This window comes from Palaemon carinicauda, chromosome 13 (genome assembly GCF_036898095.1).
Source record: "Palaemon carinicauda isolate YSFRI2023 chromosome 13, ASM3689809v2, whole genome shotgun sequence".
Lineage (NCBI taxonomy): Eukaryota > Metazoa > Arthropoda > Malacostraca > Decapoda > Palaemonidae > Palaemon > Palaemon carinicauda.
The window spans coordinates 32,404,436-32,420,647 of NC_090737.1; the positions used below are offsets into that span (position 1 = coordinate 32,404,436).

General features: G+C 33.6%; 1 protein-coding gene across 1 annotated transcript in view; it reads right to left on the reverse strand.

Annotated features, from left to right (window-relative positions):
* The window catches only part of Col4a1 (Collagen type IV alpha 1), a 202,301-nt gene that overhangs the window by 14,021 nt on the left and 172,068 nt on the right, over positions 1-16,212 (reverse strand). The window contains exons 13-22 of the mRNA XM_068385530.1: positions 14,932-15,118; positions 13,118-13,311; positions 12,397-12,610; positions 7,881-8,098; positions 7,471-7,633; positions 5,627-5,749; positions 4,563-4,715; positions 3,198-3,323; positions 2,440-2,663; positions 116-382 (exon numbers count right to left, since the gene is read on the reverse strand). Of these exons, the coding sequence (XP_068241631.1) occupies positions 116-382; positions 2,440-2,663; positions 3,198-3,323; positions 4,563-4,715; positions 5,627-5,749; positions 7,471-7,633; positions 7,881-8,098; positions 12,397-12,610; positions 13,118-13,311; positions 14,932-15,118 (1,869 nt within the window). The remainder of the gene's footprint in view (positions 1-115; positions 383-2,439; positions 2,664-3,197; positions 3,324-4,562; positions 4,716-5,626; positions 5,750-7,470; positions 7,634-7,880; positions 8,099-12,396; positions 12,611-13,117; positions 13,312-14,931; positions 15,119-16,212) is intronic.

A 16,212-nucleotide genomic window follows, 5' to 3' on the forward strand; every position in this document is an offset into this window, starting at 1 on the left:
ACAGAATATTACAATACTGTATATGTGTGTAAGAAGGTTAAAAGAATCATTTGAAATAATGTAAAGAAAAAGTAACTCAATAATGTCTGTACTTATTTTCTCAACTGTGTCTTACTTTGTCACCCTTGGAACCTGGGAATCCAACAACTCCATCACTTCCTCTTGGGCCTGGTTGTCCATCTCTCCCTGGTAAGCCAGGAGGACCTAGTGGGCCTCTGTCTCCAGGTGCCCCTGGTGGACCGAATGCATCTCGACCTTTAGGACCAGGTGGTCCTTGAATACCAGGACCACCTGGTAAGCCGTCTAATCCTCGATCACCTTTTAGACCTGGTAGACCTCTTTCTCCCTTATCAGCAGCAGCTCCAGGGATACCGGAAGGTCCCTGAAATACATCAATTTATTTTTTTGAAACAATCAAATATTGAAGCATGACGGAAAACAATACATATGCCTGTTAGTTATAGTTATTTAACTAAATTATAAATTCAACCAAGTTGAAAGGAATAAGCTGGTTTAGATAACTTAAAAATAAAACATTTTCAACTGTAAAAAAAATAAGAATATTCTATTTCCTTGCTATATAACAAAATAATCTTACTATCTACATTTCAAAAATTGGATTAAGACCCAATAGTAAATCTATAATTCACATCAATACATCTAGATCATATATTTTCATTCCAAGTAGCACTAAACATTGATCAGGCAGATAAAGCAATTGTTTCATGATTCAATATAGAATAAAACTATGAATAGGACAGTCTTTCAAAGACAAATCTATGATCTTTTCAGTCGAGAGCGAATGGGGAAATATTAATGATAACGCTTGAATATTGTACAAAAAATCTATTATAGATTGTCTATTAGCGTTATAGGTAGTAAAAATAATGTAACAAGACATTAGAGAAAAGAGTGAAGACATAATTGTTCTCGGATTACAGTGAGTGAGGCCTGTAATATAATAAAGAATATTGCAGACAAATAGAGACTTGACTGAATGGTATCAGTTTCCTCAAATAAAATACCTATTGATAAAATATGATACCAAAGGGTGTAGCAAAGCCCTTTGAAACAGTTTTCTTAGGAAAATTTCCTCCCAAGAAGCAAATGTATACTGGATTCCAAACATTTTTCCTAATAGACACGTAAGCAAAAACATACTAAATTCTTAACAGCACTAATACTGAATGGCCAATGTATAAAAAAAAATAATATAATACTGATAAAACAGCCAAACTTAATCAACTATTGGAATTGACAATTTAATCCAATAACTCAGGCCAATGTAAGAAATGCAAAATCCTCAAACTCCTCTTCCCTTCTAATAAATCAAGCAAAGCTATCAGAAAAATCTCATTTGATTATTAATTCTTTACATATGAGCTTCAAATTTTTAATGTTGGTGTAATTCTAGTTTATAACATTTGCAAAACTTTTACTACTAAATTAGGATATTCTATATTTACCACTAAATTAGGATATTTCATATTTGCCACTAAATGATTTTACACTTTGATGTATGTGCTAATATTATCATAATCAAAATACAGTGGGGCTACAGTACTTTGAGCATTAATCTTTTCACAAATGATAAATTTACAGAATTATCATTATCGGATATTTCTTATTTTTCTTGCATAAATTACTAACAGTTTAAAAGAAAAACTATTTATTCCCATAAGATGGCAACATATTTAAATCTTGTTGCACAACATCCTATGAAATATTTGTGAAACAAACTTTTATCATAACTCTATATCAATATAAAATCAAAGTACTGTACACAGCATTACATTTGGAAAATCCTAGTTTGTATCTAACTGCAGAAAATAGGTCATCTTTAACAGTTGGATGCAACCTTGCACGAAGAAAGCTAAAGAAAGTCAAAGCAACTGTAGGTTTCAAAACTATACAGGTATGAGATATGCAGTAAGACAAAATTGCTGACTGACTTTAATTTTCCCGAATCTGATCAAATTGTTTAAGAACTTAACTGAGCTACAACCAACTGATTTTCTCTCATCGTTATCTTCAATTATGTTATAAATTGATTAGACACTAGTTTCAAAATTCAAATAAATACTGTAGTGTACACAAAAACTGATACTGAATAAAATCTAAATCACACATGCTTAAAAGCATAGGTCTAAAACGTTAACAGTGACAGTGAACCACAATATCATTCCTTAGATTGTAGTGAAAAACTGACACACTACCAACTGAGCTTATTGCATATCTTTGTTTCATGGTTTGACATACAAGAGGGCACTCTATGTCCATACATACAGATAAGCAACAATAATGTGACACCAGGATATGAAGCATACATTACCAGTCTTAGATCATCCAAGTATCTTTTACCTTTATTGTAATAATAACAAGCCTTCCATTTCATTCATGAAATGAAAAAAGGACAAAATGCAAGATGAAAATGCATACCATTGGTCCACGTTCTCCTTTATCTCCTCTGAGGCCTTCTCTGCCAGGTACGCCGGTCTCTCCAGGTCTACCACTAAGACCCGGATTACCCTTAGCGCCTGGAGGACCTGGGAGTCCATCACGGCCTGGTTGGCCAGGATTACCAGATAAACCTTGTGGACCAATATCACCTTTAGCTCCATCCCTGCCTGGAGCTCCATCAAGCCCTGGTCTACCAGGAGTACCTAGAAAAATTGGAATGAAACAAAAATTTGTACAAAATGCTGTAAAAACTAAAACATCTCAGATAACTGTGCTCTTGTTCAAAGGTAGTATTGATAGGGGTTTTGGGTAAATTCAAATAGGGAAAATTCCCCTATCTAAATTTCACTAAAAAAATTTCACTCTAAGTAAAATTCTATGGCATATTCCACTATTGTAAATTCAACAACAATCTATGAAATAAAGAATTTGAGATAAAGATTATGAATATATCTTAGCTCATGTTATTCACATACTAAGGTAAAAATGACGGTAGTACATTTAAATTAAGTTTTTTAAGAAAACCGGATAACTTACAAATGTAATTACCATAAAACCTAAAACAGTAATATCAAAACCAAAATCTAGAAATTTATATGAAATCTCCTCCTGTAATGACAAGTAACACTGGTAGTTTAAATACCTCAAAATACTGTAGTTACTGCTGCGGAAGTACATAACACGAGCAATTTCAGATATTATAGGAATGGCACACTTGTTACTGTACTTTCACTTACCTGGTTGTCCTAGGAGTCCAGGATTGCCTTTAATACCAGGGAGGCCTGGCAAACCAGGATCTCCCTTTTCGCCAGGGAAGCCAACAACACCAACAGGTCCAGGAGGTCCAACAGGTCCAGACGAACCTATTTACGGAGATAAACTTGAAAACTGGCCTGTCACACTTCTAACATATTACCAACCACAGCAAAACTACACAAAAACATTTTGACACGAAGAAACTTTACAACAGATAATATTGTAACTCAAAAGAATTCTATAAAGGAACATTTTACATATTTGTACAAATCTAAAAATGGAGTATCTTAAATAACAAATTGCTTTATAAAAGATCACCATCATCTCCTCCCATGCCTATTGACGGAAAGGGCCTTCTTTTTTTATAAAAGATTTTTAATGAAAAATATTTCTTTAATAACATTAAACCTATTGGAAATAAGGAAAGCATAAAGGCATACTCTTAATCCTTTGAGTGCCATATGATGTACTGTGCTTTACGTCGGGTGAGAATTGCTCCCTTCAAAGCAATATGACTTAACTTACATTCAGGTTATGTATAATATGATAATTCAAAAAGTCTAACATTGCATATCAATGGAAAATGTAATGAGCTATACAGTAATAAATGATATAAAATGTAATGAGCTTTAAAATAATAAATGTTATAAAATGTAATGAGCTACACAATAATAAATGTTATAAAATGTAATGAGCTATAAAATAATAAATGCTATAAAGTCCTATCTTGTACAGAGTTGGTGCTAAGATGAGTTAAGTATCATATCCAAAGAAAAGCTTTGGTGCTTGAGGGCCAAATCATTTGGCAAGGGGTTATGGTTCAAAGGGTTGAATCTTAAGTGAAGAGTCAATTAAATTTAGCATAAGAATATGTTAAAACATTTTTTCAAGATATTAAGACCTCATACACATAAAATATCCAGGATACTCAACTTTCCTCACTTTCAATTTGTTGGGTGATGAAGATTAGCAATTATCCCTATTTTTCAGTTACCTGAGCTAAGAATAAACTATAAAATAAAACACAGAATTCTCTGTACAAGAAACCTTACATTAATCTAGAATAGTTTTAATAAATTAGTGCTGTGGGAATTATGCATCTAATATCAAAGATTAAAGAAACTATCAAACTACAATTTACTAAAAAACAGACTAAAGTAAAATCAAAATATATAAACGGTAAAAGAAAATCTAAGAATCACATGGAATAGCTTCTAACATTTTATACATTATAAAAAACAAAAATAAGAAGGATCCTTTGATATAGCTTCTAATTTACATACTGTATTATAAAAAATATAATAGCATAAATCATAAGATTTGAAAATGAAATTTAATTAACAAACCTTTTTCTCCATCAAGGCCAGGTAATCCTCTTGGTCCAGGCTGACCAATAGGGCCAGGTAGCCCTGTGGAACCTTTGTCACCCTTCATGCCATTCAATCCATCAAGACCAGGACGTCCCAGATCACCTTTTAAACCAGGCATACCTGGTAGACCTGTTAACAAGGTAAAAGAAGCCCAATTTAATAGTAAATTTGTAACTTCTAGTAGTTTTATACAATGTCAATAATAAACAAAATTACTATTACTCTATTTAGTTGAACTTAATAATTTTGCACCAGCTAATGAAAAAAGAAAATTAATGTTTTCCCCAGATGAAAAGAATTTAAAGAAAAAGAAAAATTCCTACTCTTAGATTGTATGTTTGATTTGATTCAGTAAGCCTCCTTTACTCCTGTAGTGGATCTTTCCCTCCCTTTTGAGAAAGAGCCCAACATTTTTCTCTTAATCCTTACTATAAATTTTTCTTCAAGCAACCCCAAGTAAAATATGTTGCCTACATCCCGATACCTGTATATAAAGTTTCAGTTCATATACAAACTTGATCAATCAAATAAAGTGAATGAACACTTGATGACATCTGGTATTATAATCAAAAGTCTTTTAAGAATCATACACATGTGATAGATAAAAAAATATGCAATATCTATTGCTGTTAAAACGATGCATCAACTAGACCATCACATTCCAGAGGTAGAATGGTATTTTTTTTTTTTATACCCCAGAGCTCTAGAATTCTCTTTGAGCTGATAAGATTTCTGTATAACATCTTCCTGAAAAATGACTAGTACCTCCTCCAGGATTATAAGGTCTGAAACAGTTTGGATGAAGGACACTTGAATCTTTGATTAATAATTTCAAGAAAAGAATAATGATATCAGTACAAGTTTTTGGGTAAAGGAGCCTCCTTGGAAGATGGCTGGCTCAGCCTTGACAATGATTTAGCCTAATAATTCTCATCTGTAACTATCTAGGTTTATATCAAGTTTATATTTACTTTACAATTTGTAATTAGAATATGATAAAAAGAAATACCAAATCCCAGTAGATTCAGAAGAATAGTTACCTTGCTCTCCTGGACTTCCAGTTTTCCCAGGTAAACCAGGAAGACCTTGTTCTCCCTTGGTTCCTGGAAAACCAGGTACACCAGGTCTACCAATACCAGGTCGGCCTTCATTTCCTTTATCACCTGGAAAATTGATAGAGTATTAGCACACTTTATATAACAGTGGTAAAGGATGCCTTTGATAGAAGGCATTAGCAAGGACGCATTAGAAAACTGATCCCTTAATGTATGGATAAGGGTGGGAAAGAGGAAATAGGATTAATAACAAAATTAGTGTTTTAAAACTGCTACAAACAACTAACTCTGTTACAAGAAATAGTAATATTATATTATAAATCAGCAGTTTTGCACATAACTACTAGGATTAACTGCGCTTGGTTCTAAACAATAAATCTCAATGTGGAAGATCTACAGATCTCACTTTTAAGACATCACGGTGTATCTAAAAATGGTCTGCATATTACAAATCTTACACAAGCCAATACGGTATATTGTACAGTATGTACAGTATATTCAAACTGGTTACAGAGATGTGTTGGAAATCTTTGCTTATTGAATTATTGAGGTGCTAAAGCATTTCTATGCCATGTTTCATTACTTCAAGCATTTTTCATAAGAATTTGAATGTTTAAATAACTGAAATATTGATGTTCTGTTAGGACAGAGCTGTAAACATTGAATATTTTGTAACAATAAAGCCAACACCAGGTCTCAGCTGCCATCTTTAATCATTTTGGTTAAAAGGTATTTTTCCAAATCCCAGATAGGTTTGTTTAACTTTATTTCTCAAGCATAAAAAAGTAGGTTTTGAATTCTAAATGTCATCAATGTTCACATAATCTTGAGGCCTTCGACACGCCAATAAAATACAAAGGGCATCTGCATTGAAATCAAGATGTTTTCTTTTCTACTGTGATAATTATATACTGTGTTGTATATAAGCTCTCAAAGTCTTACACCAAAATAAAATTATGGTTACTTTAAAGACTGAAATTTAAACTTAGGAAAAATTAATAGTGACACATAAAATTATGCAAAATGAAGAAAACCATGGAAAAGTGAAGTATGATATAAAAAATGTTGTTTTACATAAACTAGTTTCTAATTTTGTAGCATGGAAAATATTAGATGGTAGATATTTCTATTTTTGCATAAATCTTAAATTACGGTTATATTGTGCCTTGAAAGTTGTATTTTCCACACTGAGCTGTATAAATTTGTCTTAATTTTTCCTAATCTAAATTAGTTTTAATAATCAGTAGGCTGATAAAACATTACGAACTGTTTCCTATTAAGCAAAATATCATCTTTTTGTATCTTGGCCATAATGGTAAGAAGATAATCAAAGATAGAATCATCCATGTCTGGATTCCGGAGGATCAAACACAAATTGAAGTTGTTATGCTTGCCACAAACTTTTATTACCTGAATCTCACGACATCTACATTCATAGCAGGAAAGAAGCAGGGTACTCAGTCCTAATATATACCACCATTCCCTTGGCCCTAGGAATGGCCTCTGTTTTCAAAATTATTGGTTTCTTAAAACCAGTTATATGGAGCTTAGATGAGTGCCTCATAGTGTACTAGAAACCAAAGTTTCTGAGCACAGTTTATATATGGAATATCTGTTTTGATGTTACTGTTTTTAAAATATTTTATTTTAATTGTTTATTATTTCTCATATCGTTTATTTATTTCCTTATTTCCTTTCCTCATTGGACTACTTTTCCCTGTTGGAGCCCTTGGGCTCATAGCATCTTGCTTTTCCAACTAGGGTTGTAGCTTGGCTAATAATAATAAAATGAAAAACCAAGTTGAGATCAAAATCAAAAAAATAATTACCTTTAGTTCCTGGACGCCCAGGGAATCCTGGCTGTCCTGGTTGGCCACCATCTCCTGGGAAGCCCATAGGACCAATATCTCCTTTTTCACCTCTTGGGCCAGGCAGTCCTCGAAGTCCAGTTTGACCAGGGGGACCTCTTGGTCCTGGCGTTCCTCCTAGACCCTATGAATTTAATGGCTTGGATAAGTTTTCTTGTAGTAAGTCAAATTAGTTTACTTGCAAAATTAAAATACATTATGACCTGATGGCAAGTCTAAACATGGAATTTACTTTTATGTAAATTTACATTTGTACCATGAATGTAGCATTAAGTTTAAGTTAGCTAAATTATAGTACAGTTGATCTGTCTTTAAAAGGAGATAAAAATTATCTAGACTACTCAATCGATGTGAAAATATTAATCTCTCACTGGTAATCCAGGATCTCCTTTTAATCCTACGGGTCCTCTTGGTCCTCTGTCTCCTTTCAGATTTTCTAGAGATCCTGGGTCATCAGCAGACTTCCCGGGTAATCCTGGTTGTCCAACATCACCTTTCTCTCCCTGAAAACCCTTTTCGCCAGGCTGACCAGGTTCACAAAAGCCTAATTCACCTTTACGCCCATTAATACCATCTCTCCCAGGGGTACCTGAAAAATAATTTTGCTTTAATGTAAGTTTAAGAATTAAGTAATTTACATCTCAACCCTGGCCAGCATATTCAAATTCATTATCACTAATATTACTATCATATATAATTTTACTGTATATACATATATATATATACAGTATGCATTAAATATACATTACAGATGGTATATACAGTACATATGTGTACACACACACACACATATATATATATATATATATATATATATATATATATATATATATACTTTACATCTTATTTATCAATTTCCTTCGCATTTCAACAGCCCACAGCTAAATTCTTTATTGTTTTCAGTGCCTTGGCTAATAGATGTTTTCTGTCAGTTGACCTCATTTCCTCTAGTAAGCTAGACTATTAATGTTTCAAGAATTCACATAATGAAATGCTTTTACAAGTTATGGAATTCAATTTTTACTTTATACACCTCTTCCATATTAAAGACCAATAACTGGAAGTTGCTTTTTGTAATTGTTACTTTATCTTGACTTGTTAGAATACTTTAAAAGTACATACATAGTGCATTAAAAATCACAAGGTATATAATACTTAGTACGTAGGGTCCCGAATTATGCGAGAATTTGGTCGATTAATGACCTCGTGTAAATGGAAAATCGCGAATTTCGAAACACACAACTAACAGAAATAATTCCATTGTGGCCATGGCAACCAGCAATTTGCCTATTCAAATGTGTTTACTACCCATTTCCAATACTTTCTTTGTACTATACTGTATTTCTTTATAATATCAAATTGTTTTTGTAAATAAATAAAACATTTAATATACTTTAAAGTTCTAATAACTTGAAAAATGGTTAAAATTACAACCAGGATAGGTGTAAACACCATATATTTCCCGTTATAACACAACCCAAAATACAGACAAATTTTAATGTTTGTCATATCTATTGTATAATACAACTGGTGAATAGCAAAACCATCACTCTATAGACTAGCTTGTTGTATGATTGAAAATCCAGAATTATCAAAATAAAGGCGATTTTATATCATGCGTTTCCTAAACACGCTAAAAAGCACAATAGAAAACGACAACCAATGTTTTGTTTACGTTTATCTCTGATCACAACGAAGAAACAGACGCATTTATACATCTGTGTTTTTGAATTGACAGCAATTTTACCAAGTATAGATTATATGTTGAATTTGTTATTACCAATGTTCTAATTATTTTTTATTAGAACTTTCAAATAAATGAAATGAATGCCATTTATGAAATGTTTTTCTTTATGATGCCGCCTGAAACGGAAACCTTCCATTTGTTTACGCTCCATCTTCGATCATAATAAACAAACGAATGTATTAAACACACATGATCTAAGTCATAACTAATGATATTAAAAACATTTAGTAAACATTATGTTATTACAAATATTTTACTTACCGTATCCATATAAATTCCTAAATTCGTAGGAAAGCTGGAAATTTTTTTTTCCTTATGCGTTTAATCCACAACAGCAAACTGCCGCTAATGACAGTGATAACTTACGATAATTCTAAATTGTTACGAAAGATAATTGTCCTTTCCATATCCAAAATACTTTTCCTAACTTCAGTTATAAGTCAACTTGTACCCACCTCAATTATGGATCCATTTGCAAAAAAGGTAAAAGAAGAAAGTACTAGCCCTATTTTTAAAGTCACCGAACAATTAGGTTACCGCTATAACGTTCGATGAGAGAGAGAGAGAGAGAGAGAGAGAGAGAGAGAGAGAGAGAGAGAGAGAGAGAGAGAGAGAGAGATGGTTTTAAAGTACTAAACAATAAATATGATAGGTTATAACACATTGGTGTTTATGTAATATTAACTGTATAGATGGTTTGAATAAGTTAAGAAATGGTGTAAACAATTCTTTGTTATTGTATTCGCGCGGAAGCTAGACATCAGCTGATGTGATCACAGCCAAAAGTAAAACAAAAATAAGTTAGCAATACTCGATTTTTAAAACACACCCGAAATTTAACAACATAAGTACATGTTTTATTATAGCGCAATTGACATTTAAAGAGTAAAAATTTTCTGGAATAGAATGGTGTTTCCTAAAAAATAGTGGTTTGCGGCCGAAATCGGTTACCGTATTTTAAGCTATGATTGAAATGGATGTATAGCCTACACGGTATAATTTTTTCGTTTTGTATTTAAGTGACACTTCAAGAAAACCGATTTTGGTTTCTTCATCTATTTGTAAGTACTGTATTGTATAACGAGAGAGAGAGAGAGAGAGAGAGAGAGAGAGAGAGAGAGAGAGAGAGAGAGAGAGAGAGAGAGAGAGAGATATTATGACGCAGAAGGTTACAGACCTAGAACAGGGGAGGATGAAGGTGGGGGGAGTGATGAGATAGGCTGGGTGGACTCGCAGGGGAGACGGTAGGAGACGGGGGAAGGGGGGATTTGGTTGCCAGTGGCTAAAAATAGATTTTGAAAGACGGTAAAGGGAAAAACGAATCCCATCGAATAAACAGAATAAGGAAAGGGAATAAGATCCAGAGGAATAATAGATATAATGGAATGAAAATGACTAGATGGTGTTAGTTGTGATAAGAATAATTTAGATATTTGAAATAAGAGTGTCTGAGGAGGTATAGAAGGAATTCGTGATAAATATAGAGGAATATCAAAGGATACTGTTAGTTTGCATTAAAGGGTTTGTTATCGTTTATCGGCAGTGAATAGCCTAAACTTCGGTAACGAGTCGTCAATATTTTGTCATATTTTAAACAGTATACATTTGATTTGCAAATATTGGTTTTGTAGAGTAGACGGTAAAATAAAATCTAGAGAGAGAGAGAGAGAGAGAGAGAGAGAGAGAGAGAGAGAGAGAGAGAGAGAGAGAGAGTAAAATATGACAAAATATTGACGACTCGTTACCGAAGTTTAGGCTATCCACTGCCAATAAACGAACCCAGTCTACTCGTGAAAACCTTGAACGCCCAGAGGGGAAAATAAGGCTTTTAAATATACTGTACTAAACAAAAATAATGCTTTAATATACCATCATTAACACTACCATTACAATTATCGTAAGGTTGGAGAAAGATAAAGATTGCCGAGAACGTAACCACATTTCTGTTTACATTTTGTCAGCTGGACTCGCACAGTTAACAGTTGATTTCATTGTTGATGTGGAATTTTATCCTTAAATAGGCTATTCATTATGAAATTATGTTAATGAAATGTAATGTTGATATTGTTTTGTAACATTTATCATAAATCACCGTATTTAGGGCTACCAATATACTTAAAAAGACAATAGATTTGATACATTTTGTAGTGCTTGACTCGCGAACTTTGAACAGCCTCGCAGATACAGAAAATTTATTTTTGAAAAATAGCGATCGCGGAAAAGGGGAATCGTGTAATTCGAACACGCTTAATTCGGGACCCTACTTTTAATCATGAATTAGCTCTGTCACTGTCATGCTAAAACAGAATACAGTATTCTGACCATCGTTTTCTTTTACCTGTAGTATGAATATTCATTGCAATTAACTAATAGTTAACCAATCTACAGTAACACTAACTATATTCAGATTCTGTGTATCAGTAATAGATTTCTGTGAGTCAATAACTTGTATCTGCAAAACATGAAACTTAATTTCATAAATAAACATTATTCAAAACGCAAATTCACTATTATAAATATTACTAACATAGCTTACAGAGCTTATTTAAGCAAAAAAGAGTGTATGCCAAACTACAATAACTGATCATCTCTATGGGCAAGAGCTCAAACCCCTAATTTTATTATATCACTGTAGAAATATATTATCACAATCTTTTATGGAAGATGCTATGGCCAATGCACTTTTACAACATGTGAGATTTGCATGGCTGAGCATATATACTTCCTAAAACATTGCCCTGGTCTGTTATTAGCCACATAGAGTAATGATAACTGATATTCAAACTTTTTTATTTTGATAGCAAAAAAATTTCTTCTATATAAGTTTTTTTAGTCTTATTACTTTTCTTAACTAAATACTCTGCAATATTTGCTACTTATTCATGACAGAACAAAATTTTATTTTTATATCTAATTGTTTTAACAAAAAACAGCTCACTAAGCTCAAAATTAAAGTCTTGAAAATTCTCACTTATAATTTTACAACTACAGAAATAAAAAAAAAAATCTTTATTTCACTTGTTAGTACTATCAAAACTACACTAATAGCACATAAAAGGTTATGATACATTTTGTAACTTCTTATGCTTAAATCTTAACATTTAAAGAATCCAAGATAAATTCAGACAATGTAATCATACCTGGGAATCCAGCATTTCCTTTACTGCCCTTAGCTCCTGGAAAACCTTGAAGACCCGGTCTGCCTGTAAAACCAGGCTGTCCTTTGGGACCCGGTAATCCTGGACGTCCAGGCTGTCCTTTGTCTCCTTTGGGCCCAGGAGGACCTGGCAAAGCTTCAGTCCTTTCACCCTTGCTACCTTTTTGACCTGGTAATCCTGGTGTGCCTGCAGGACCCTGGAAAGTGTTTTCTTTTAGAAATTCCAGTTAAGCAAATGGAATATGTATGTATGTATGTATGTATATACGTATGTATATGTATATGTAAGAGGTTATTTCATCTTAAAATGTGTACACAGTATATGTAAGAGGTTATTTCATCTTAAAATGTGTACACAGTATATATACATAAACACATACATACAGTACATACACACACACTTATATATATACATATATATATATATATATATATATATATATATATATATATATACACAGTATATATATACAGTATACACACACAAGTATATATACAATTGAATAGACTTAAAATGACATAACTTAGCCCATTAATCAATTATACAGCACTGTACTTGGGGCCACTTCCAAAAATTACCACAATAAACTCTCTCCTGTATGAAAACGACTTTGTGGCCCGGCATTCCCAAGTGGACATCTTACCGTAAAATGTTCCTAAAGATCTAGGATTTCAGTAATACAGTTTACACAATGGTTACTAACCTCTTTTCCTGGCAAGCCTTGCGGCCCTGGTTGTCCATCATCACCTCTTTCTCCAAGATATCCAATTGGGCCAGGATTTCCACGTAGACCTGGCAGTCCAGGTAAGCCTTCTGGGCCAGGTTCGCCTTTAATACCCTTGTCACAAGGGCCACATTCACATGAAAGCCCAGCATCTCCTTTTGGACCATCACGACCTAGAAAAGATAAGTCATATCTTGAGTTCTTTGCTTGCTCATGAACAAAATCTTACTTATAAGATTCAATTCCATTACAATAATAGCCTTATGGCTAGGAAAGTTACAAAATGATCTTCACATTATCAAATAAGAATGAAGGTAACATAAGAAAAAGTTGTCAGATATCAGAAACTATAAAACACACTAGAGAAAGAAAGACTGCAAAGGATTTCATCAACTAGAATAAAATCAATCCTTAATATGAAAATGAGAATAGAGTGATGTAAAGAAATTTATCTGAAATATAAAAACAATGAATTCTTATAATACAATTTACAAATGTAATGGTCCAAATTCAAGTCTCAGATAAATTCTTCTATTAATTGGTAAAGAATAGAGGGTTGAATGTAAGGAGGGTTCTGTATGAGAAAGTGATTGTACCAACTGTGATGTATAGATCGGAGTTGTGGGGAATGAAAGTGATGGAGAGACAGAAATTGAATGTGTTTGAGATGAAGTGTCTCAGGAGTATGGCTGGTGTACCTCAAGTTGATAGGGTTAGGAACAAAGTAGTGAGGGTGAGAACGGGTGTAAAAAATGAGTTAGCAGCTAGAGTGGATATGAATGTGTCGAGGTGGTTTGTCCATTTTGAGAGAATGGAAAATGGCTGTCTGCTAAAGAAAGTGATGAATGCAAGAGTTGATGGGAGATGTACAAGAGGAAGGCCAAGGTTTGGGAGGATGGATGGAGTGAAGAAAGCTCTGTGTGATAGGAGGATAGATGTGGGAGAGGCAAGAGAGCTTGCTAGGAATAGGAATGAATGGCGAGCGATTGTGACGCAGTTCCAGTAGGCTCTGCTGCTTCCTCCGGTCACCTTGGATGACCGCGGAGGTAGCAGCAGTGGGGAATTCAGCATTATGAAGCTTCATCTGTGGTGGGTAACGGGGGAGGGTGGGCTGTAACACCCTAGCAGTACCAGCCGAACTCGGTTGAGTCCCTTGTCAGGCTGGGAGGAACGTAGAGAGGAAAGGTCCCCTTTTTTTTCATTTGTTTGATGTCAGCTACCGCCCCCAATCGGGGGAAGTGCCTTGGTATACGTATGTACGTAATTCCTTGTAATTAAATTTCAATATTTATTATAAAAGCTAATGACAAATTTAATACAAGAAAATATATAAGATCCCAAAAAAGTATAAAAGTTAATAACATTTTGTCATATTGGGCTTGATACAAATTTTATAGAAGCAATGCAGTATTTCTATACTGCATAGTGTAGAGCAGAACTGAATACTAGCCCATTTATCTAAACTATTTACTGTTTTTGAAAATTACCACAAAAGTCTTCCATGTATTTGTGATATAGCAGAGCATTTACTGAAATTTCAAAATTTTGTACTCATAATGTGTAAAAATATCTAAACATATTTAGATGGATGATCATTATTACACTGGTCACCAATAAACCTCAGATGTGGGCAAAAACATATACTGTGTATTGATAATTCACTCACTGAAAAATAGAAATAACAAAATGTACAATACCTTCATAGAAATACAAAAATTAAATCCTCCTGCTAGTAGTAAATTACAAATTAGATTTGTGTTATCATTACAAATGGTGCATAAGCTACTGCTTACCTGGAATTCCATCTAGACCAGGATTGCCAGGAATACCTGGGGAACCAATACCTCCCGGTTCACCTGGAGTTCCAGGTATGCCCAACTTGCTATCACCTGGACTACCAATAGGACCTTCAGGACCAGGAGGGCCACGGGCTCCTGGGATACCATCGCGGCCTGGTGTACCATCGCGTCCTGGGGTTCCCTAAGTGAAAGGGGTAAATCTGTATCACTTTACTAGCAGCTCAGAAACTCATTTAAATGCATGAACACTGGAAACATTAGGATGTTCTTTTGATTGTGGTACCACATAAATGTTTTTTTCATACAAAAAACCATCATTGCATCATGACGGCCAACCTGCATAAAGAAAATACAACAATAGCGTAAGTTTACTTCTTAATGCAAAACACAGGTATTCTTACCACCAATATGTAAATATTGGAAACAATATGCCACATAAAAACTCTCCAGCAAGATATAAATTTAGTGGAGAACATAAAAGCATTATAAATCATTCTTCAGTTCTAGAATTTTTAACAAGGGGGATTATGATCAAGAAAAGAAAGCTCTTTATCAGATATAAAATGAATTAACAAATAGCAAGCTTAAGTCAACACCTGGGAAGGTTCCTCGACCACGTTTCCCTTTCTTTAATCTCTTATTATTGCAGTAACTCATAGGGTTATCTAAATCTTAATACTCTCCTCGTCATGAGACACAAAGAGAATGCAGCTCATGATCCTCCATAAGTAATTCTCTTGTACAATCTATGCCGTAGGTACTAGTAATTCCCCAAAACATCTCAAAAAGCACCAAAAAATTAAAAACCTAAATTTCAACAATCTGGAGTTGGGAGTTTGTTCATAAGCTGACACATAAAGAGACTAAAAACTATAGTACTGTAGTATGGCTTTCCAGAGCCATTGGTTATTGCCAGTACCTGATACATTGTCTCTTTAATTAATAAGGGAAAAAGTGCATATGTCTATTGAAAGGAAAGAAAACCGAATGTATTTTACTTTTAGGGATAAATGCCGATAATATCAAACTTCAGAGGGAAGCAATATGGACATCAGGGGAGGTTCATAGAAATAAGGTTCATTAGCAATTGATATATCTAAACATACTTCTGATACAAGTAGACTCATTAATCTTTGAGCTCAAAATTCATAAAGCACTAGGCTTACGTTCATGTTTAATTTTCCAAAATTTACAAATACTGTACTATTTTTTCACCAATTTTTCAGAGATCCTTCTGGGCACTGAAAGCAATACTCTCTTAATAACTATAATAAA